The sequence below is a fragment of the Amblyomma mixtum genome, chromosome 6, assembly GCF_055824585.1.
Source record: "Amblyomma mixtum isolate Tamu chromosome 6, ASM5582458v1, whole genome shotgun sequence".
In the NCBI taxonomy this organism is placed as follows: Eukaryota; Metazoa; Arthropoda; class Arachnida; order Ixodida; family Ixodidae; genus Amblyomma; species Amblyomma mixtum.
The window spans coordinates 106409212-106430979 of NC_143017.1; the positions used below are offsets into that span (position 1 = coordinate 106409212).

At 49.2% G+C, this 21768-nt stretch overlaps 2 protein-coding genes across 2 annotated transcripts; both read right to left on the minus strand.

Annotated features, from left to right (window-relative positions):
• Positions 1-1451: 1451 nt before the first annotated feature.
• LOC149339933 (uncharacterized) lies at positions 1452-3353 on the minus strand. The gene has a single exon (XM_089551022.1). The coding sequence runs from the start codon at positions 3351-3353 to the stop codon at positions 1452-1454; it is 1902 nt and encodes a 633-aa protein (XP_089407148.1).
• An 11718-nt stretch (positions 3354-15071) lies between these two features.
• LOC149339934 (neprilysin-1-like) lies at positions 15072-17177 on the minus strand. Its single transcript, XM_089551023.1, has one exon. It carries the CDS (start codon positions 17175-17177, stop codon positions 15072-15074), a length of 2106 nt encoding a protein of 701 aa, XP_089407149.1.
• Between the last annotated feature and the right edge of the window lie 4591 nt (positions 17178-21768).

The window sequence follows — 21768 nt, forward strand, 5'->3', positions numbered from 1 at the left end:
TCAATACCTACTGCACAGTATTATTCCTACTGAGCTGCACGCACAGTGAGAAAAACACCGACATATGCATTTATTCTTCACATCTATACTGAGAATTCTGACTTCGATATGCTGATTCGCATATTTGCATCGCGAAGTTTCTGGCCCTCGTTCGGGCCATTGTCACTGTTGGGACAGATACCTTTTCAGTGTACACAGCTGTGATATCTACCCGATGTGATCGGCACCTTCTGTTTTTTTAGTTTATGTTTGGCCAAATTGGCCAAGTCAGGCTTGTGTGGGTTTCTTGCTACGGCGGAATTCCAGTGAATGAGATGGCGGACATTCTCGCACCCTTTTCCTCAAGTTAGCCTGTTCGACAATTACTTTCTTCCTTTCCTTTTGACCGGGTGCCCACTTCAGGCACTTTCCACTGCTGAAGCACACAAAGTCACCATTTATAAACTCTTGTCGGATGATTCAGGCGTACCTTTGGCTCAAGGTGCGCGCCGTGCCAATGTATATGATCCTTTTCTTTTTTCTATAAGCCTGCTTTGTATAATACGTATATTGTGACGGCGCGTGCTCTGACTTGATGGCTTTGAGAGATCATTGAGAGCCCCACTATAAACCTACAAGCACGTCACCGTCCGAAGTTAGCAGGAAGTGAGACAGCCAAGCGGTGCGAGCTATGTATGTGCGGCAGTTGTAGAACACACTGCTAAAGCGAATAAAGCTTAATGAACTGTGTGGGACCTACATGTATACGATCGTCGCCAAGCGTTCTGTCTCCTTTGGAACCGGGTTGCGACACCTGGACGTATGATAGATGATTCATTAACTAAACCAATGTCCGGCTTTTTCGCATGCACCATGGAGACAGGATCCTTGCGGTTCGTAGGCACCGGCAATATCGCATCCTACAGCACACGTTTTCGAAACTAAATTTAGTGCTGGATCAGGCAAAAATTTGGCGGGAAACGTCTGCGATACGGCGCTCTCGGTTGGACTGCTGCATAAAACGTGCACTCAGCTACGCTTGCTCCCCTTTACTTACACATTTTTGGGCGTGTTCCTTCCTGCTAATATTTTTTTTTCAGATTACTGCATTGTCAGTGACTTTCGTACCGAGTTTCTGGTCCTAGCGAAAATGCTTGCTTACGAAAGAACTAAAATAAGCAGCCAGTTGCGCTGTTATGAAACAAATGCTTACATTTTAATCTTAACGTACCGACTGAAAATATATATAGAAAAAACAAACAAGTCATAGTCCCTAACAAAAGATGAAACCGTGAACGTCGCATCACAAGTCATTGTCGATAACCGTATTAAGTAGAACTATTTCAGAAAGCTATTTCCAGAAACACAAAGAAAAACTGCCCCGATGGTAAACGGGACAGGTTCGCCGGGTATACGTGTCCCCATGCAGAGCCCCGGTGTCTCCAGTAAGCGCCGCAGCAAAGCACCTGCGTTCATAACAGCCGGCACCTGATCTCAGGGTTGAGGCGTGTGTTCTGGCCACACTGGAAAGCTTGCGCGAACAACTTCACGTGCCGCAGTGCGGGCGAGCAAGGGTCCGCTTTGTCCTCCGCCGACTGTGTCGATGCCGCGCAACGCATGAAACACCAGGCGATAAAGAACACTTGTGTAGCAGTGAAATTGGGCAGCTCTGCAAGTCGACGCCTGTCGGTCTCTTCGGCGTGACTGAAAGCGTCCAGCAGCGCGCCCAGCGCGAAGAGTTCCTCGGCGAAGTTGCGGTCCGAAGTGGCAAAAGTCGCTGCGATATCGGCCTCCAGGCACTTGCGGAAGACCCGCAGGTGGCGTCTGGCCGTCGTGTTCACCTCGCCGCGGTCTCCTTCGTACAGGTCTAGAACTATACGGGAGGAAGCCAGAGCGACGTGGCTTCCCAGTCCGCCATACTTCACCGCAGCTGTGGCGCTTGCGTCGTACATAGGGTGCGCGAGAGCAAAAGGCACCAGCACGAAGTCACGATGCTCTAAATTCGTTTCGACGAGGTGCGTGTAGACGAGCGTGTGCGGAAGCAGGTGTCTCCTCGGAGGCTGCTCGGCCTGCTTGAATGCATGCATCGCCGCCACCCAGTTGCGCGAAAATACGTCGCCGAAATCGGGCCACCCTGGAATCGGAGCGTCCGAGACACCGTTGGCCTCGGTGGTGTAGTCCAACACGGAGAAGACAGAGCCTACTGAGCTCCACGTACTCAGAGCTCGCACATCTGGTGCGAAACTCGCGTTAGCGTTGAGTAGACGGGTGAAAGCCTCACGCACCGACAGCACGAGAGCCTTCACGTCAAGGCGTGCCTCGGTGGACCATATCAACGCGTTGTAGAGAGCGAACGCCAGGTCTCCCATGGCTAAATAAAGTGGCACCAAGCAGAACATACCGCGATAGAATGCTCTCCCGCTCCTTCCCTCGGCCGCTTCAGGGCTGACGAGGCTCTCGTGAGCGAAGTGACCTGCAAACCTGACAGCGTACCATGACACGAAGAGGTGCATCTTTTCCTCCCCATGTGTCCGCCAAAGGCGAGCGAATGTCTCCACGAAACGCGGGTGGATGGTTTGGAAGGTGACCACACTGCCAGTGCTCTGAAACTTAGATATAGTCCTGTTCCAATCTTCCGCGCTCTTGTACAGTGCGGCCTCCACGAGGCGAGTGGGTTGCTTGTCGGACGTCGCGTTGGCGAGGTCACCGAGCATGACGTCTTCGACTCGCTCAACCTCTTCGAAGGTGACGGTGCCCCCGACCTTAGCCGCGTCGCTGGGTCCGAAGGCATTCCTCAACAAACCGAAGTACTCCAGGCGTTGCGGTCTGGACAGGCGCGCAGTGCGGATGATGTGAGCGGAAAGCGCAGGGTTCAAAATAACAATGGCACGATCGCCTCCCCCTACCATGATCTTAATGTTCAATACGCTGGGCCAGCTCAGCTTTAGTGCCAGGTAGGCAAGCGTGTCGAGGACGCTGGGGTTGGCAGAGCGAGCGGGCCACAGGACGCCAGCCTCCAGTAGCCAGGCCTTCACGAGTGCTCTGTCGTCCACTCGAGACGCGTAGAGGTCGTAGCAGCTGCGGTAGTAGGCGGTCATCTGTTGTACGGCGTTCTGTCCTGTGGGGGGCACTCTGACGTCCTCGATGAGCCGCGACATGAGTGCCAGCGAAGCTCGGTAGTGCTCCTCGTTGACAGAGTGACGGTGGTGCTGGCGCCAACCGTAGCAGACGAAGCGAGCGAAATTGTCGCAAGGGGAAAAAGATTCATTGATGGAGGCGCGCAGGTGGGACGCGAAAGCGTTGCAGCCGGGTGTGGTGCAGTAGGCGGGGCCCTCGCCCGTCATGTACACCACGAAGGCAGTCAGCCCCACCATGGTTGCTACAGCGGTCAGCAGAAACCAGCCTGGAATGCAGGACAGTTTTTTCTGGCCTCCAGAGCTGCCTCTCGTACTCAGGAAAAGGTTCCCGAACTGCGCGTGAATGTAGAGAGAATAGTCGGAACTTATCAGGAGTTGTGGAAATTTGCTGGACATTCATTCATTCATTCATTCATTCATTCATTCATTCATTCATTCATTCATTCATTCATTCATTCATTCATTCATTCATTCATTCATTCATTCATTCATTTTATTTGTTTTTCACAACATGACGTACACATTGTGAAAGGGGCCAAGAAGAAAAGCCGTTCCTTTACGGCTTGAAAAAAAATCTTGGTCCCTCCTGGCATTGACAGCAACGAAGCAACACAATCCAGAAACAAATGTACAGAACAAAATGTACAGATATATACAGAAACAAACAAAATTATAACTTGGCATTTTTATGAAAGATATGGCGACAAGCTCATGGAACGGTCGGGAAATAAAGACATGCAGTTATAATGAAACAGTGGCTAAATATCTGTACAAGGTGTTTTGTTTATGAAATGTGTGGTGTGTATTAGGGACATGCAAATTAATAAAACAACGCCTTCAGGTTCCGGAAATTTAGTCCTAAAATATCTGTTTCCGCTTTAATATGTTCATTTAGTAATCGAGGCAGGTTATTCCTAAGACTCTGAAACCCATAGTTCGTACATCAATAAAGGATTCAGTTAACAACCCCTGCCTCGCCCACTTACCCTACTTACTGTACTAGTTGAAAACGAGTACGTATTTCAATTGAAGCTAGCTTCTTTGCGCTACACATGAAATAAGAAAAATACCCAACCATTTCAGTAGCTAAAATTCTTTATTTTCAGTTCAGAGTATTTTGCGTGTTTCCAGCAGCGAATCTGCAGCAGTAGGTGATCAATAATAATAACAGGAGCGCGTAAATGACCATGAAGGACACATCACGAGCTAGTTGGTTTGCCATCACAACGAAAGCAGCGCAAACTTCACGAAGGACGCAGAAAGGGGAGACGCCTGTGTCTCGTCTCCCCTTTCTGCGTCCTTGGCGAAATTTGCGCTGTTTTCGTTGTGGCGTAAATTATCACTAATCAGCATAATTTATTTGAAACAAATACGCTGCGTTCTCAACTTCAAGGCAATGCGAGATACCTGTAGGCAAATTTAAGGGCCCCCTAAATTAAGAGTGGTTGAAAGCCTGCCATGAAACCTTTCTCATTATTTGCGACCTCACACATATCAAGTCCACTTCATAGGCGGATGAAGAATATTACCACTCATATAAGCTTCAACAATTGCCAATGGTCTCAAATATGACGTGCCAGGGTATGAGCACTGTCCACTTATGCCAGCCGATAACCTGCGTCAGACAGCGGGTAAGGAGACTTCATATGAAAGTCACCTAAAAGAAAGGAGACGAAAAATTCGCCAAGTCTTCCGACGGAATAATAAGTTTGCATTAATGCCACAGTATCGTGATCCACTAAGCTACGCGTATTTGCAAAAGCTACCATCTTAGCTACTCAGGTGGCATCGTAAACGAGCGTTGTTAACTCCTTACCGATATCCTGCTAGAGCCAGACGGATGGATAGGCTTCATGACGCGTTCCGTCCCAATCTTCCTGCAGCGATATGTTCGAACCACCCAAATCGAGTTGGTTGGTTGGCCTCAAATAAAGGTGGCACATACCCACTACGGGACACTGGCCAAGACACAGACGGCACTCTTCTTCTGCCTTCTTCTCCTTGTGTATGCGCAACACTGTTTTCTTCAGTTCGATTGGGTCGACTCTCGTGCAAGTACACTGTAAGTGTACGTGCACGTGTTAATGGTCCCAGTTAATGGTCCCAGTGTTAATGGTCGCCTTTTAAGCGCTGAGTGCGATTACACCTGCCAGGTATTTAAAATGCGCTGTTTTTACGCGATAGTGTAAAGGTCCCGTGTCGCAAAAAACCCGGCATCGTCGGCGTCAGCAAGAGCCCATAGATAGATAGATAGATGATAGATACTTGAGGCCATACCCTTTGTAACGGGCGGGCACCACTAAAGTGAGCACCCAGACAAAAAAAAACAAGAAAAAAAAACAGAAAAAAACGAGATGAAAGCGCACAAGAAAGTAGAGGAAAAAAAAAACGCAAAGTTCAAACCAAGGAGTTCGCTCATCGACCGCGTTCACATCCGACTCTGCGGTTTCGCGCGGTTAGACGCAGTGCGCCACCAAAGAGTCAGTCGACGCTTGGTTCGCAGCACACCCTCGCTCTTGTGCTTGGAGTTGTCTCCCTCGTCGTCCACCGCAGGATCGTGAAAGCCGAGCGCCTGAGGGAATGTGGTGCCCTCTGTCGGCATCGGATGGAGTCTCTGGCACGACATCACCAGGTGTTCGATGGTCTCCTCCGCATCGCCACACGCTCGGCATAGTGCTGCCTGTGCTTCTGATGTTGCATCGAAGCGACGGCGGTACACCAGTGTCCGCAGCGCTCCGGCCCGGGCCTCAAACAGCAGTGTGCTACCCAGGCCGTTGTCAAAGATCTTTTCGGGTCCGATGCTGTTCTTGCACTCGCGGTACACAGCCAGTGTCGGTTTTTCCGCGAGCGCCTGCAGCCACTGCTTATTCTCCAGTTCTTGGACCCGTCTCCTTGCCTCCTGTTTCCACGCCGTTGCTGATTTGGCATTTATGGGTGTCTGGAAAAGGCCATACTTGCCTTCTATCCAGTGGAGGCGCTTCACCCATGTAGTGCGTAGGCATGTCGAAACGAGGTATTCAAAGACCCGCCTAGCCCATCGGTCGCAGCTCATGAACTGGAGTCGACCGCGGTACTCTAGCTTGCTGCATGCCTCCCTTGCCTCAAAACTAGACCATCCAAGGTCACCTTTGATGGCTGCATTGGCCACCCGTCCATGACAACCGACTGCAGTGCGGCCGACCTCTGTCTGTCTGCGCTCTAGCCAATTCCTGGTGGCTGATGGGAGGCAGACCACCGCGTTGGCGAACGTGAGTCCTGGTACGTGGGCGAGCTTCCAGAGGTCGCGGACCATAGTGTACTGATGGCACCCCCACAGGCACCGACGTCTGAGGATGCATTGCGCTCGGAGTGCAGACTGACGGACCTTGGCCTCGTGCAGCCTGAACATGTCAGTCTCAGCGCACAAATTTATGCCCAGGTATTTGTACGATGTGTCGACTGTCAGGGGCTCTTCGTTCAACGTCAGCAACAGCTGATCAGTCGCCTCGCCCGCCAGCTGAACAACCATGCATTTTCGTTGGTTGAACTTGAGTCCAAGGCTTCGCAGCTCCACGGCACAAACGTCTAGCATTTTCTGTACATCCTGTGGTGTTTCTCCCATAATTACTATGTCATCAGCAAAGGCAAGACCCGGCAGTCGGCTGGAGTTGTCAATTCCTCTGGTGCTCTACTTAAGGCCGAATCCCAGGTTTGCCTGCAAAAGTGCCTTTTCCAGTCCGCACACATACAACAGGTAGAGGAGGGGAGACAATGGGCATCCCTGCCGAAGCCCTTTGCGCACGCAGACCCGCTCCGATTGCACATTGCCAAATAAGGCTGTGACTGCATTTTCCCGGTACAACCTCTTTATCGTATCGAGGAGTGGAGGTGCCACCCCCAGAGTGCCAAGGCGGTGGAAGAGAGCTTCGTGCGGAACGTTGTCATATGCCTTTTCCACATCCAGAAAGCAGCAGATGAGACTCCTGCCCTCCTTACTGGCGATGTCTATACAGCTGGTGAGTACGAAGAGGTTGTCTTCTAGCCCCCTACCCGGACGAAACCCATTCTGCAGCTCCGTTAAGACGTGCGCTGATTCAGCCCATCCGCTGATCCAGGCTTTCAACACTTGCATGAAAATTCGGTACACCACGCTGGTGACCGTGAGTGCCCGGTAGTCGCCGATATGGGCAGCATTGCCGCCGTGCTTCAGCAGGAGCACCACCCTGCCATTGTGCCAGTCCTCGGTTATGTCTCCGCCGTTGATAATGGTGGTAAACAAATCGGCAAGCTGTTCCCTCGAGTTTGTACCGAGTAGTTTTAGTAGGCGAGCTGGTATTCCATCGGGTCCCGTGGCTGTGCAAGCGCTGATGCGGCCCAGTGCCCGATTCATGCCTGGCAGTGCGACCTCCCATGTGATGTCTGGTTGGTCCTGGGGTGGAGCTGAGGACGATGTCTTCTCAAGCTTGTGCTCACGCGTGTGGGCTGGTGGCCCATACAGGGCTGACAAGTAGTCAGTGACGTGCTGTTGCAGGTCGGTGATGGGCAGTCCTGTAGCACTATCCACCATTTCTATTGGCCCCTCCCTTTTCCTGTCCAGTGAGTTGACATACCGCCAGAATCTCTGAGCTGCCATGGTGGTGCCCCCATGTGGTGAGTTAATATACTAACTCTAGAAGGAATACTGCGCATTAAGCCCATGATCCAACGGTGTGTGTGTTGCCAGCTGTTTAGACGCTCGCTAGATCTAGGCAAAGAATGAGAAAGAGAGAGACAAAAAGCTTTTGCTCATAGCAATTCATAAACTTTTTGTAATGCATAAACGAACGAAGTTTAACATGGCAACGTATTTCGTCGTAACATGGCGGCATGCCGTGTAGCTGTCGACTTCTGTAAGCATGCTGTAAAAAACGGGAAAATTGTCACCTTTGGAGCATTTCTGAAGTGTTGCTTCTAAATTGTTATTTGAAGGCAAGTACCGGTACTATTACTCCCTTGGAGTGCTTTTTTTTATTTTCGTAGAGCACACGGAATTATGCAGGTCCGCTGTTGCCGATTGCCATGATACACGTCGGAAACTCGCTTGGTGCAGACGGTCGAATGTAATATCCAAAGGATCGCCGATGCCCCCAGCAACGGCGCTTCCTTGTTTATTTTGAATGGTCAGCATTCTGTTATAATAAATGGCGATGGGTTCTTGAACTGCCTCGGGCCTCATGCCTCTTTTTATTTCTCTTTCGCCGAGGACGAGAGTGCCATGCCTTTCCTGGCGCGGGACTAGCTCATAATGGGATTAATCGTCCACAGCAACGGCCAAAACATCATCACAAACGATTGTAACAGAAGTTTGCCGGTATACATAGTAGAAGCTATGTGGAAGCAAAAATGCACGAAACAGTGTCACCTTTACAGTGCCGTGAGATGTGCAATGTATCATTTGACACGTTTATTCTCAGGTGATGCGCGGCCGCCGCGGTGGCTCAGTGGTTATGGTGCTCGGCTGCTGACCCGATGGACGCGGGTTCGATCCCGACCGCGGCGGTTGAATTTAGATAGAGGCGAAATTCTAGAGTCCCGTGTACTGTGCGATGTCAGTGCACGTTAAAGAACCCAGAGGGTCGAAATTTCCGGGGCCCTTAACTACGGCGACTCTCACAGCCTGAGTCGCTTTGGGACGTTAAACCCCATACACCAAACCAAACCATTCTCAGGTGATGCGAGACGTCCGACACTTTGGAGCTTTTTCCTTGCATACAACGCACGAAGGTGGATTCGGGGTGTCGCATTTTTCGTAGTGCATGTGATGCGCGTTTTGAAATTACAAGGGTGTTAGGATTAGAGAGAAGGTCGCAAGAAAAATCTCCGAGCAACTGAAATAAAAAAAATTTTGTGTGATTTTTGTTACCACTTTTTCCGTGACTAATAGTGCCGTGATGTATCAGTGGTTACGGGGCTGGACTTCTGACCCGAAAGACGTGGGTTCGATCCTGGTTGCGGCGGTCGCATCTCAATTGAGGTCAAATGCTAGAGGCCCGTGTGCTGTGCGATGTCAACGCACGTTAAAAGAACCCCGGGTGGTCGAAATCATCCGAAGCCCTCCGCTACAGCTTCCCTCATAGCCTGAGTCGCTTTGGGACGTTAAACCCCATCAAGCCAAAGCCAGTCTGTCTGTGAATATCTGGGATTAAGAATATCTTTTTCTTTTCACTTCCGCTTATGTTTGTCTTGTTGGTGACGCTGCGCGGTTGTAAATGCGTATGCGTACTTCGTGTCCGTTCTTCCGTTGTTTGTGTTTCCTGTATTTTCCTCTCCTTCTATAGAAGACGATTGCGAGTGGTGATAAGAAATAGTCATTTGTAAGTCAGCGCTGTGCTGCGTCGTTTGTTTGTTTTTTGAATGGTGTCGCTGTAGGAGTGTCAGGGTAAGGTAATTCGTTTAATAGAAAGGAACACAGCAATGGTTTATCATTCGTCTAGCAGCTCAGCCACTCCGTTTCGGTCAGCGTGCCGGGAAGAATTGTGCCTCAGCGAACATTTTTAACCGTCTACAAGAGTCGCACATTGAGAGGCCCAGCAACTGCGTTCTTAAGTCGCACCTTGTGGGAAGACAAGCATGGCTGCATTTTTTTTTTATTATTCGCCACTAGACATGCCCGTGAGTGCAAAGACCTGCTTTCTTTCGCATGCTAAGTTGAAACAAGCGGCTGACGTTAATTTTACCTTCCTAGAAGCGATATCCTTCGCGGAAGTAGTCGTTTGCAAGTTCGCGCTTGAGCCACAACGAAGAAACTGACCACCGTTGTGACGTCAGTAGTGTGGAAAGGAGGAAACACTCAGATCTTGTTGATATAGGTGGCACTGAATAAGGGCGTGCCCTGCCACGCTTCGCACGCCCCCTCTCGCCTAAAAACCGGAGTTGCTGATCCGAGCGCACTTGTCTGCACTTTAGTGCTGCTGTCTGCTTCGTGGTTGGTTTCCCTTCTCGTGACTTCACAGCGCAAGCGGCAATTCTCGGTCGCCGCTTCGTCACTTGAGTTGAGCTCCTCCACGACTGTACAAGAGTTTCAGAGCCACCCAGCTAAGATCCCGACATGGGTCGTTACTTTGCGATGTCAGTGGGAACCAGTTGGCTGTGCTTAGTTAATGTGGTAATCTAAGCGCAGTGACCGCCGACAGCGTGCACCTTCGCTTTAGCACGGCTCTGACGAAGCTGAATTCCTTACAAAAACGCCGCGAAGTTCTTCGTCGTTCCCAGCGAGCAGCGGTTGGCTCTTGCCGTCGCGGGCCTCGCGGCGCACTTTGTGGCGCCATCAAATCCTTTGCTGCGACGGATAGCTGCAAAGTCAAGGTTGTGTGTGGTTGCTAGCGCAAGATAACGCGGCGATCTCCGCCGTCCGCCGCTCGCTAGTACTAACGGAACACCTGGCGCTGTTTACCGAAGTATAACGAGGCGCCATTCCGACAGTGATAAAGGGAGGACCCTGGACAGGCCAGCCAGCGCCCTTTAGAAAGAAAAGGCCTCTATGCTCCTCCTGTGACGTCACGCACCTTGCCCGGTTGACCGCATGCCGCGGCATGAATTTAGAACGAAAAGTTGAAGAAGTGCTCACCGCCAAAATGTTCGTGGCAGTAGCGTCTTATCTTATATCGGCCGTGGCTTCTCGAACCTTGTGTTCTAAATTCATGCCGTGATGTGGTCAGCGGGGCAATGTGCATGATGTCGCAGGAGGAGTGCGGAGGCCCGGCCAGCACCGGTCTTTTCGCGGCAGAGCTAATTACGGCGTCGTTACGGCGTCGTTGCATCCCAAAAATGAGCGCGCCCCCTTGGCACAACGTAGTGCGGTATGTGTCCCAGTGCTTTAGCTTTAACTGTTATAATATTATAAGAACTGTCTGAGAACTCCTTTAAAACTACTATTTACCTAAACAGATTGTCAAATGAAGAGAGCCTCGTGGCTTTAAACATACTTTCCAGACTTTGCTAATCGGGTTTGCAAACGACACTTTTCGCAATGTTTTCGAGAGTGCTATTAACTCTTTTTTTCCACCTGGCGAAAGAACTATGGAAATAGCAGACGCTGTATCTTAAAACACTATAACCTAGGGCGTGCGCTATTAGCCTTCTAATTGAGAAAGGCATGAACTATTTATATATAGAGGAGGCATGCGACGCTGCGATGTCTCTTACACACATACGCCATGTGTTTTTCCAAGACAGGTCACTCTAAAGGTACACTGAGGAGAAATTGAAATTGGCTTGTATCAGTAGAATACCAACTCCTAACCACAAAAACACACTTTTACTGAAAACAAAGCTCTTGTAAGGTAGAAAAGAACAAGAACACAAATACAGGTATTACCGCCACAGGCCAACGTCGCAAGGACAAGAGTGATGACGAAATACGAGGAAAGAAACCACAGATCTCTGAAGCTGACAAACGTGCATGAGAAGATTACGTGTTTGATCGAAATTGAAGTATGTAAGTTTGGTTTGGAAACCACTAGGGCACTTTTATTACACGCGGGAGACGGAGAAAAGACAATCTGAATGCTGGAAGTGAAAGAAAATCTGTAATAGCTGGCGCAACAGGCGGCTAGATCAGTTTCGGTATGTTTTGCGGTCGCTCGCGTCTATGCGCTTCGCGCGCCCACGTGGTTTCGTTTTTGACGCGCCTCGATTTACAAGGGCGGAGAAGCACAGAACCTCCAACCGCCTCTCTAAGTGCCCCTCGGAAGAAGTTCGTGCAACGGCACGCACCTGCGACGAAGAAAAAGAGTTGTGCATAGCTAATGTTCCACGTACAGTACATCCAGACCTGGATGCAGACCTGGACTACATCGAATCTTGGTGCAACAAATGGCTCATGTCTTTAAACACTAATAAAACATCGTTAATTACATTTCATCGCAGGCAGTCCTTTGTTTCACCAAATTACTATATCTCTGGCTCTGTAATTTCCGCTGTTGAATCTTATAAATACCTTGGTGTCACCATTTCTAATTCCCTGAACTGGGCTTCCCACATTTCTAACATTACTAAAGACGCCAACCGCGTGCTCGGTTTTCTACGTCGTAACCTGCGTCTAGCACCTCCTTCTATAAAACAGCTTACCTACATAACACTCGTCCGTCCCAAATTGGAGTACGCATGTGCAGTTTGGGACCCTCATCAGACAAATCTTTCTCTCGCCCTCGAATCCATTCAAAATCGTGCAGCAAGATTCATTCATTCGAACTACTACTATCATTAAAGTGTCACTAATATGAAGTTGCAATCTAATCTTCCATCCCTCGATTCGCGACGTAAAATAGCCAGACTATGCCTTTTTCACAAGTTTTACTACTCATCACTTGGAAGCTGTGTCATCGTCCCTGCACATCGAGCCTCTCACCGCCTTAACCACGGCAAAGCAGTCTACCCGCCATCAGCACATACCACTGCGCATCTGAACGCTTTTTTCGTTCAGACAGCAAAGGACTGGAATCACCTTCCTGCCGAAGCAGTTCGCCACATCCATCCAGACCGCTTCAAGTCATTCATCGAAAGAATAACATAACGCCTGTAATAAGCCCACCCCTCATGTAATACCCCAACTGGGGCATTTGAGGTATAATAAATAAATAAATAAATAAATAAATCCACGTTATCAAACGCACCGCTCGGCGCGTTCGCTTCGTCAACATACCCAGACGCTGGATTGTTATTACAGAATTTAAATATGCCCGCACATACCAATCTCTACACATCAGTCGTGGCAGTGGCTCGGCGGTGCCAGCGATGCTGCCGATTCCTCGGTGCTCGGAGTTAGTTGCCACACCCGTCGCCTCAGCCCTCAGATACATCGCGCGCTTTGTGGGGTTGAGGTCGCTGAAGTGCAGGTCGCAGTTATTTTCCAGAACTGCGTTCTCAGAATGGGGGACGGGAGCCATCATAACTTTGACGCGAACTTAAACGAAGCTTACGACTGTTGGTAGAGGCTTCAACGTCCGGCCGGCAGTAGTTTTCACTTCGGTTGATGCTAGGCGGCAGCGCAGCGCTCGGTAACCAGTAATCACGGAGTTCCCGCTTCCGGATTCCGCCACTTTACGTCATTTTACTCCTATTTTGTTATCAGGGAGTCCCGAGTTTGAATCGAAGTGGCAGGAAAAGTTTTTTTAAACTTCGAATGCAAATCTCTTATCAACAAATGTCCCTTTCGCCGCCGGCAAGTGGCAACGAAGCCGCGAAATGCCAAACTATCGAATTCGATAGCGTTGACCTCAGTGTCACTGGAACGCAACATAAGGAACGCAGGTAACAGGACAATAAGAACAATTTCAACAATTAGATGCATGAAGAAAAATTGAGCAATCCGACGGCACTATTCTGTGAGGGTTGTGGAAACAAATGAGCTGAGTTTTAGCTGGATTAATTTGTATTAAATTGGATTCACACATTCACACCAATCGGATAGATTAATATCATCATTTTGAAGCGACAGCCGCGGTGGCTCAGTGAATACGGCGCTCAACTGCTGGCCCGAAAGACGCGGGTTCGATCCCGCCGCGGCGGCCGAATTTCGATGAAGGCGAAATTATAGGGGCCCGTGTGCTGTGCGATGTCAGTGCACGTTAAAGAACCCCAAGTGGTCGAAATTTACGGAGCCCTTCACTACGGCGTCCCTCATAGCCTGAGTTGCTTCGAGACGTTAAACCTCAATAAACCAAACCAAACCATCTTGAAGCTTCGAAACTGCAGTAAAACAACCTACATCATTTGAAAGAAGTAACCTATCGTCTGCATGTTGATACAGTTGAGATGAGGAGATAACATCGCACACATCATTAATAAAAAGGTTGAAAAGAAGAGGAGCTAAAATTGAGCCTTGTGGGACTCTACATTCAAGGCTGATGGAATTGCTTTAACCACATCCCAATGAAACTATATGTGACTGGTCAGACACATAGTTTTGGATAAACGAAACAAAGGGACCTCTAAACTCGTAAGTATATAACTTACTGCTCACCGATCACTGTCGCTGCTATCTTTCTCAAGTGGTCGCCGAACTCCGCTCCTGCTCCGTTCGTCATCAATTCGCCGCGACGTATAACCCACAGATCAACGGCTTCACCCTAAGTCTGAACCGTACCCTCACAGACATGATTTCTATATATATTTTCACTGCGCAATAAGGCACACCATAGGAAAAGACAGAAAGAAATGGACAGAAAGAGCGCCAACGCCGTGAAAATATTTTGTCGCATCAACCAACAAGCCCTGCATGAAGTATGAACACATGTTTCTCTAACACTTGCGATATACTAGAAACGGTGGATATCGGGCCGTAGTTTGAAATTTGGTTTCTAGATCCCGCTTTATAAAAAGGAATGACGCGTGCTTCTTTCAGATAGCGTGACCATGTGCCGCTATCAATTATTCCTTTCAATGTATAGAGCATAACATGTTTCAATGGAAGGAAGTTTCTTTAAAGATCGTTTATGTACAGCCATTGATCTCTGCGCTTTTATTGTGCTTGCATGTCACAGCATTCTCATCTTAATACAACGAAGCACTGTGCTGGCTGCGATAGCAACGAACTAACGCTAGCAAGTAAAAAATCTCATCTGATTTTCAACAAAAGCGGGCTGCAGTAATCTTTCAGTACTGAAGGAATAACAGTAAACATAACCAGAAATTCGGGACCCTACTACACAAAACACTTTTTTTCGTACATAACTACTGGGGAGGAAAAAGAAAGGCCTGCGCGAGTCTCACTTCTGAACAGGTTGACTTACAGTATATTAACGAACCAAAGCTCACTAAGCATGGGGAGACACGATTACTGCATCACAAATTTGAGTCGAAGACATACAGGCCAGCAGTTATTGTTGTATAAACGCATTTCGTGCACTACGCGAGGCTATCACTTCACAAAATCCAGTAGAAGAAGCGTGGAGGTCACAACTGAAAGCAAGGTACTCAGTTCACTTCCCCCGGTGTTCAGAGCAGCCGACATCTGCGCTCCGGGTTCAGACGCGCGTTGGCGCCGCACCGAAAGGCTTCAGAGAACATGCTGACATGGCGAAGAGTGGGTGAGCAGGGGTCCATTTCGTCTCTCGAATACTGCTGCGAAGCTGTACAACGCATGAAACACCAAGCGACGAAGAATACCTGCGTCGAGGAGAAGTCGGGCAGCCCTTCCAACCGGCGCTTGTCGATCTTTTCGGCGTGACTAAATGCGTTCAGCAGAGCGTCAAGCGCGATGAGCTCCTCGATTACGCTGCGGTTCGGCATGGCAAAAGTTGCAGCCACGTCATCTTCTAGGCACTTGCGGAAGGCGCGCAGATGTTTCTTCGCTGTCGTGTTGTTCTCGGCGCGCTTTCCTTCGTACAGGTCCAGTAAGATGCGGGCCGAAGCCATAGCGACGTGGCTTCCCAGCCCGCCGTATTTCACCGCAGCTGTGGCACCCGCGTCGTACAACGGGTGCGTGAGAGCGAATGGCACCAGCACGAAGTCATGCGCCTCAGAATTTATTTCAAAGAGGCGTGCGCGGAGGAGCGTCAGAGGCCGCAAGTGACCCCTCGCTGTCTGCCCTGTCATGGCGAATGCGCGCTGCACCACAACATAGTTGCGCGCAAATACGTCACTCAAATCCGGTAAGCCTACGATCGGCGTTTCCGCGAGGCCTCTGTTATCGACACCGTAGTCAAGCACCGAGAAAACAAAGCCAACTGAGCTCCACGAACTCAAAGCGCGCAATCCCGGAGCGAAATTGGAGTTGCCACTCAGGAGACGCGCAAATGCATCGCGCACAGACATCACAAGCGACTTGACATCCAGCCGTACCTCGACCGGCCACACAAATGCGTTGTACAGGGCAAACGCAAGGTCTCCCATTGTTACGTACAGCGGCACCAAGCAGTAGATGCCATGGTAGAAGAAGCCCTTGGCGTTTCTTCTATCGACCGCTTCGGGGCTGACAAGGCTCTCATGGGCAAATTGACCCGCCGACCTGACAGCGTACCAGGACACAAACAGGTGCATCTTGTCTTCTCCATGAGTCCTCCAAAGACGAGTGAAGGTCTCCACGAAGCGCGGGTGCGTGGTTTGGAAGGTGACCTTACTGCCCGTATTCTGGAACTTGGAGATAGTCATAATCCACTCTGCGGCACTTCTGTGCAGTACACTCTCCGCCAGATGGGTTAGCTGTCGCTCAGAGCTCGCATCGATGAGGTCGCGGAGCATGGTCTCTTCGACGCGCTCAACCTCTTCGAAGGTAAAGAGCGCCTGGACCAAGGTGGTGGCATCAGGTGCGAAGGCGTTTCGCAAGAGGCCAAAGTACTTCAAGCGCTCCAGCCTCGACATGCGCCCCGTGTCTACGGTGTTGACTTGAATTGAAGGGGCCAGAAATATAATGACGCGATTGGAGCCAGCTGCCTTTACCGAGATTTGCAATACGCTGGGCCATCTCAGGATTAGCGACAGGTAGGCGATCGTGTGGAGAACGCTGGGGTTGGCAGAGCGAGCGGGCCACGTGACCCCGGCTTCCAGTAGCCACGCCTTCACGAGTGCCGTGTCGTCGCGTTCAGACGAGTGTAGGTCGTAGCAGCTTCGGTAGTAGGCGGCCATCTGCTGCAGAGCGGTCTGGCCCTTGGGAGGCACCTTCACCTCCTTGATGAGGCGCGACATGGTTTCCAGCGCTGCTCGGTAATACTCCTCGTTCACGGAGTAACGGTGGCTCTGGCGCCAGCGCTGGCAGACGAAGTGTCCGAAATCGTCGCAAGGCGAAAACGAGTCGTTGATGGAGCCACGCAGAAGCTGCGCGAAGGCGTCGCAGGCGGGCGAGGTGCAGTAGGCGCGGCTGTTGCCAGTCACGTACACAACGAGCGCCGTAAGCAGCACCGCGATCAGGATGAAGGTGAGCAGGGTTAACGCTGGAAGGACGGACAGGTGGACGTCCGTGGTGCTCGCTCTTGGCGTGAGGAATATGTTCGTCAGCTGCGCAAAGGCAGAGAAGCAATAGATGCATCGAGTCGGAAGCGCTCGCTTAACGCCACTGCATATTCCGCACACTAGTGAACATAGAAATAGTTCTTCGGTCGCCATGAGCGGGGGACGTAAAAGCGGTGCTGTCACAGTGGCACTGCTTAATGGTATTGCGGCTAGACTTAGCAGCTTGCTTAGAAAACTTGCCTATTTTGAAGTTGACACGCGCTTCCAACTGGTGATGTGTGTATTTGTGAATAATGCGCTTGACAGTCTCCTCTTCCCCTGTGGGCAAGCTACAATGGTCAGGCTGATGTAAAAAAATGCGAAGTTATTGCAGCGTTTAATGTGTTGGTGTGCAAGGAGTAAATATCACAGGCTTCATCCTCTGTCATGCTATACAGAATTTAATATGATGAGGCAGTTGTTCTTGAAAGGCGCGGTTGGCATCTGGAAAATCTAACCGGGCCAAGAATTAAGAAAGCTATTATCTTAAAGGTTGTGTGAAACCTCCCGTTAGGCATGTATTGATAATGTAAGAAATACTTTTTTGATATTCGAAGTCTGATCGACAAGCACAATAAGTGATGCTAGAGTAGCCATTCTAAGCCGACAGCTATGCGTGGTTTTTCTTGAACATGTTTCTGTTTGAAATTGCTGTGGCATTAACACAGCTTCCTTAACTCTCACTGGATACTCCTGAGCATTAACTGCGATCCAGGCCAAAGAAAATACGTCTACATAAGCCTTCGCCAACTTCTCACGTGTCAACCTGGTCATTAATTGTGAGCCAGGTCAATTAAGTCTAACCAAACTTCATGCTCGTTAGCTGAAAGAGGTTAATGACAGCAAAAAAATACGAGACCCACATAAAAGTAAAGCATGGAGATCTGCTCTCCCGTTTCCCTCGTCTTTGTGAGCGTGCTATAGTTCGCACTGACATGTTTCATAGAGTGGTAATGGGTAGCTGGTAACCATATCGAAATGCGTCGGGGGAGTGAGGGGAATCTCTTGTTTGAGTGGGCGTGTGGTAGGCGGGGAGGAGGAGTGGCTGTCGCAGCAAATCTACCGATGTCGTGTTTGAGCCGCTGGGGTGGGCGAAGGACTAGGAAGAGTTTCTTGTTCTCATTAAATTGAAGCAAAGCTCGGTAGCGATGCCCACTGATTGCGCTGTACGTAGCGCAGCCACCCGATAACTGCCGGCCACCTGTCTATTGACAAAGACACACGAGTACTGACAATTGCCCCAGAGTGGCGATAGCTGATGACACGTCAAACAATAATGCCAAAAAACGACAAATCCACCTCCCAATTACGACACTACCAAAAGTAAGAGCTCGACTTGCAAATGCGGCCCGAGTGCCGTGGTGCTGTATTTGAGATATACGTGTATTCTTAAGACTGGCTGCGTTATCAATGTGGTCAGATCACACCAGAGTACTGTAGTTGGTTCTCACCGATGGTCTAGCGAAGGTGAACCGCTGGCGAGTATTCATGAAGGTGCGCTGACGGAGTATTCCCAGACCGTTGTGGGCCCGAACCCCTGGACCTGGCGATAGTCTTCTTCTTCGTCTTCTGCCTCAGTAAAAATGGCACAGACCCACTCTGAAGGATTGGCCATTGAACGGTGGTGAATGCGAGTGAAGTATTTGTGCGGGAAAAAAGGCGTGAGACGGTGAAGTACAATAATGGAATAGTGGAACATTCGCACATAACAGATCAAAGACCAGTGGTTATTACTCATTATGATTTGGTCTCTCGTATAGCTTGAAACGAGGTGAAAGGTGCGAAAACATTAGTATTCGTACCAGGAAAGAGATTGTGGCTTTGGACAAGACCATGTCGAGGTTTGTTTACATCATTAGCAGCCTATTTGAAATCTGGTAATGCAAGGGCACCTCTCCATGACGTCTAATCAATAATATTCACTTGCGCTTACGAGAAATATCTAAAACTACTTTAGTGGAGAAGTTACGGTAATGCGGATAAATTCAAAGTGTGGTTTAGCGCCGGTGTTGCCTAAAAGCTTTCTCGTGAACGCGTTTCGTGGAAATGCACTTCTAGCCACACTCCCTGAGTTTTAGCGGTGTGTGTGTGTATATGTGAAGCGTTTGAGTAGCAAGTGTAACTATCTCGCTGGGTCAGTGGACACCTCAGTCGCGCTGTGAGCCGGCGGTGGCGTCCCGCTACAAATAGAGGCAGTTATATGCACTTTTACTTTTCTCAAAACCAGAGGAACTTAAGACTCCATTGATTTTGAGGAAAGTAAAGCACACAGCTGGCTCTCTGGGTGAGTGGACACCCCATTCACCCTTTCAAGTACGTTGTAGTGGTGTCCTGCTGCTGCTGCTGCTGCAAAAAAAAAAACGTGATTTCACATTAAGTCGTGCTTATCAATGCTGTTGTTGTTGTTGTTGTGACTGAGAGAAGGATGAAAGGAAATTGCACGGGCCTGCTACAATGCTAAACCGACAGCCTTTCTTTTTATAGAGTAATAAAATTCTTTATTTACTCGAACTAGCATGTTCTTTCTTTTCTCCGTCAAGTTTGAAGGTGCATACTGTCACATTAATGCTAACAGCTAGCAAGCGATATCAGTCGTTAGTACTAATGTACAGCAAGGAATGTCAACGCATGTTCTTTCTTTTCTCCGTCAAGTTTGAAGGTGCATACTGTCACATTAATGCTAACAGCTAGCAAGCGATATCAGTCGTTAGTACTAATGTACAGCAAGGAATGTCAACTGCGTACTGCGGCATCAAAAACGCGGCAGACGAACCACAACGATGGAAAAAATAAACCCGGAAAGTAATTGGAGCACCTGGGCACTCGCGCGCGAGCGGCGCAAACTTGTTCACCTGTTTTTTTATATATCTGCACATATTGTAACCCGCAGCGGTGGCTGAGTAGTTAAGGCGCTCGTCTACTGAGCCGGAGTACCCGGGTTCTAACCCGACTGCGGCGGCCGCGTTTCGCTGGAGGTGAAACTCAAAAAGCGTCTGTGTGCTGCGCGATGTCAGTGCATGTTAAAGATCCTCAGATAGTCGAAATTATTCCGGAGACCTCCACTACGGCACCTCTTTCCAGCTTTCTTCTTTCCCTCCCTCCTTTATCCCTTCCCTCACGGCGCAGTTCGGTTGTCCACTGACATATATGAGACTTTATTTCCACTTACGGCAGGTTGTGTGCATATTAGATACCGATTACCACAGCTGGCAACATCTTTTCTTTCCTTTTTGCATTTCTTACGATAATAAAACGACTACTGCTACTACTGCCAATTACAAAACGCGATCTATAGATTCAACATCCCATTCGAGCATTCTCCTTAAAAGTGCCATTTTCGCTGGTCGGTGCTTTAGAGGTCGTCGTGGCGGTTATTATGACTGGCCTGAACACGGAGGTAAGTCTCCTGATGTAGGATTGTAGAGAGGCTTTATAAATATGTTCAGCTGAGATCATATATTGCCACGTTACTTTGCCAGGTATATTGGTTGGTTGGTTGCGACCGTCTGCGTCGTCAGCTATAGAACAGTGCACATAGCCGGTTCCGGAATTCAAAGCGGGGCTGGGCCAGCGCTTACACACAGCAGAAAAGAAGCGGTTCCAAAATTAATCCTTCGGCATGAGGTCAGACGGTAGAGATGCGACGCAAAGGATTGAACAAATTTGAAATTCATTCCTAGCAGAAACATAGGCTTTGACCGTGAGTGGCACGAAAATGAATGTATATGCATCGCCTAGCAGAGGCTGAATATTTCCTACTGCTCGTAGTTTAGCCCTACCCTTAGTTCCTGCCCTTCGACTTGTCGCATTGGCAAGTGCGCATACTTCAACGGCCAAGTCGAGAGCCTTTGCATCGTAGCTCGATGAATCATGCTGCCGCTGCGCAGTAGCGACGTGCATTCTTTTACGGAGGCGCTTAACAAAGGCATGCATGGCGTCGCCTGTCATCGTAAATCCGCCTGTTTCTTGTGTGGCTCGCCTTACAGGCGGCAAGAACGCGTCGTCGAAGCCAGGAAGTTGCATTGTTGGACGCAGTGTCATACAAGCGCTTTTGTGTTTGAGTAACCCACAAGGTATGTACGTGAATACTCGGCTGGCAAAGCCACTTGGGCTCACAGTCACTCATATTAAAATGTCGCATAGGATAATTGCATTGTTTTAGGTGACGAATGATAATATTAGTTTTTTAGAGGATGATGTGGAATAAATAAAACGCGCTTCTGGATGAGAATAGATCAATCATTTGTGCCTGCCAGAAAGGGGCGGGGGTGCTTTGCGTACCGGTATTGATAATGGGTATTTTGGTGTTCGCATGTGTAGCCTATTGTCACTTGAGACCAGCGCATACTTCGAAACTTTGAGTTAATTTTCTCCGTGCTTCGTTCTTTAATTTCCATTGCCCATTCTGAAAAACGTGCAATACTCAGTTCGTGGAGACTTTTAATCTATCGGTATATCACAGAAACGTTTCAAGACGGCAGGAAAGTTTAATATCTCGTACTGCCAATTCGGAGAGGCAGTTGTTGGCGTAATCTACGACGCCTTATACCAGCGATCGCTTCATCGGACGTGATGAGCGCTCACTTCCAATCTTGTTGTACTTTATTAATGCGAAAGCATTATATGGCTCTGTCACGCCAACAAAAAGTTAGTTATCTAGTTATCTAGTTAGTTATTTATATTGGGTTTTATGGCGCAAAAACAA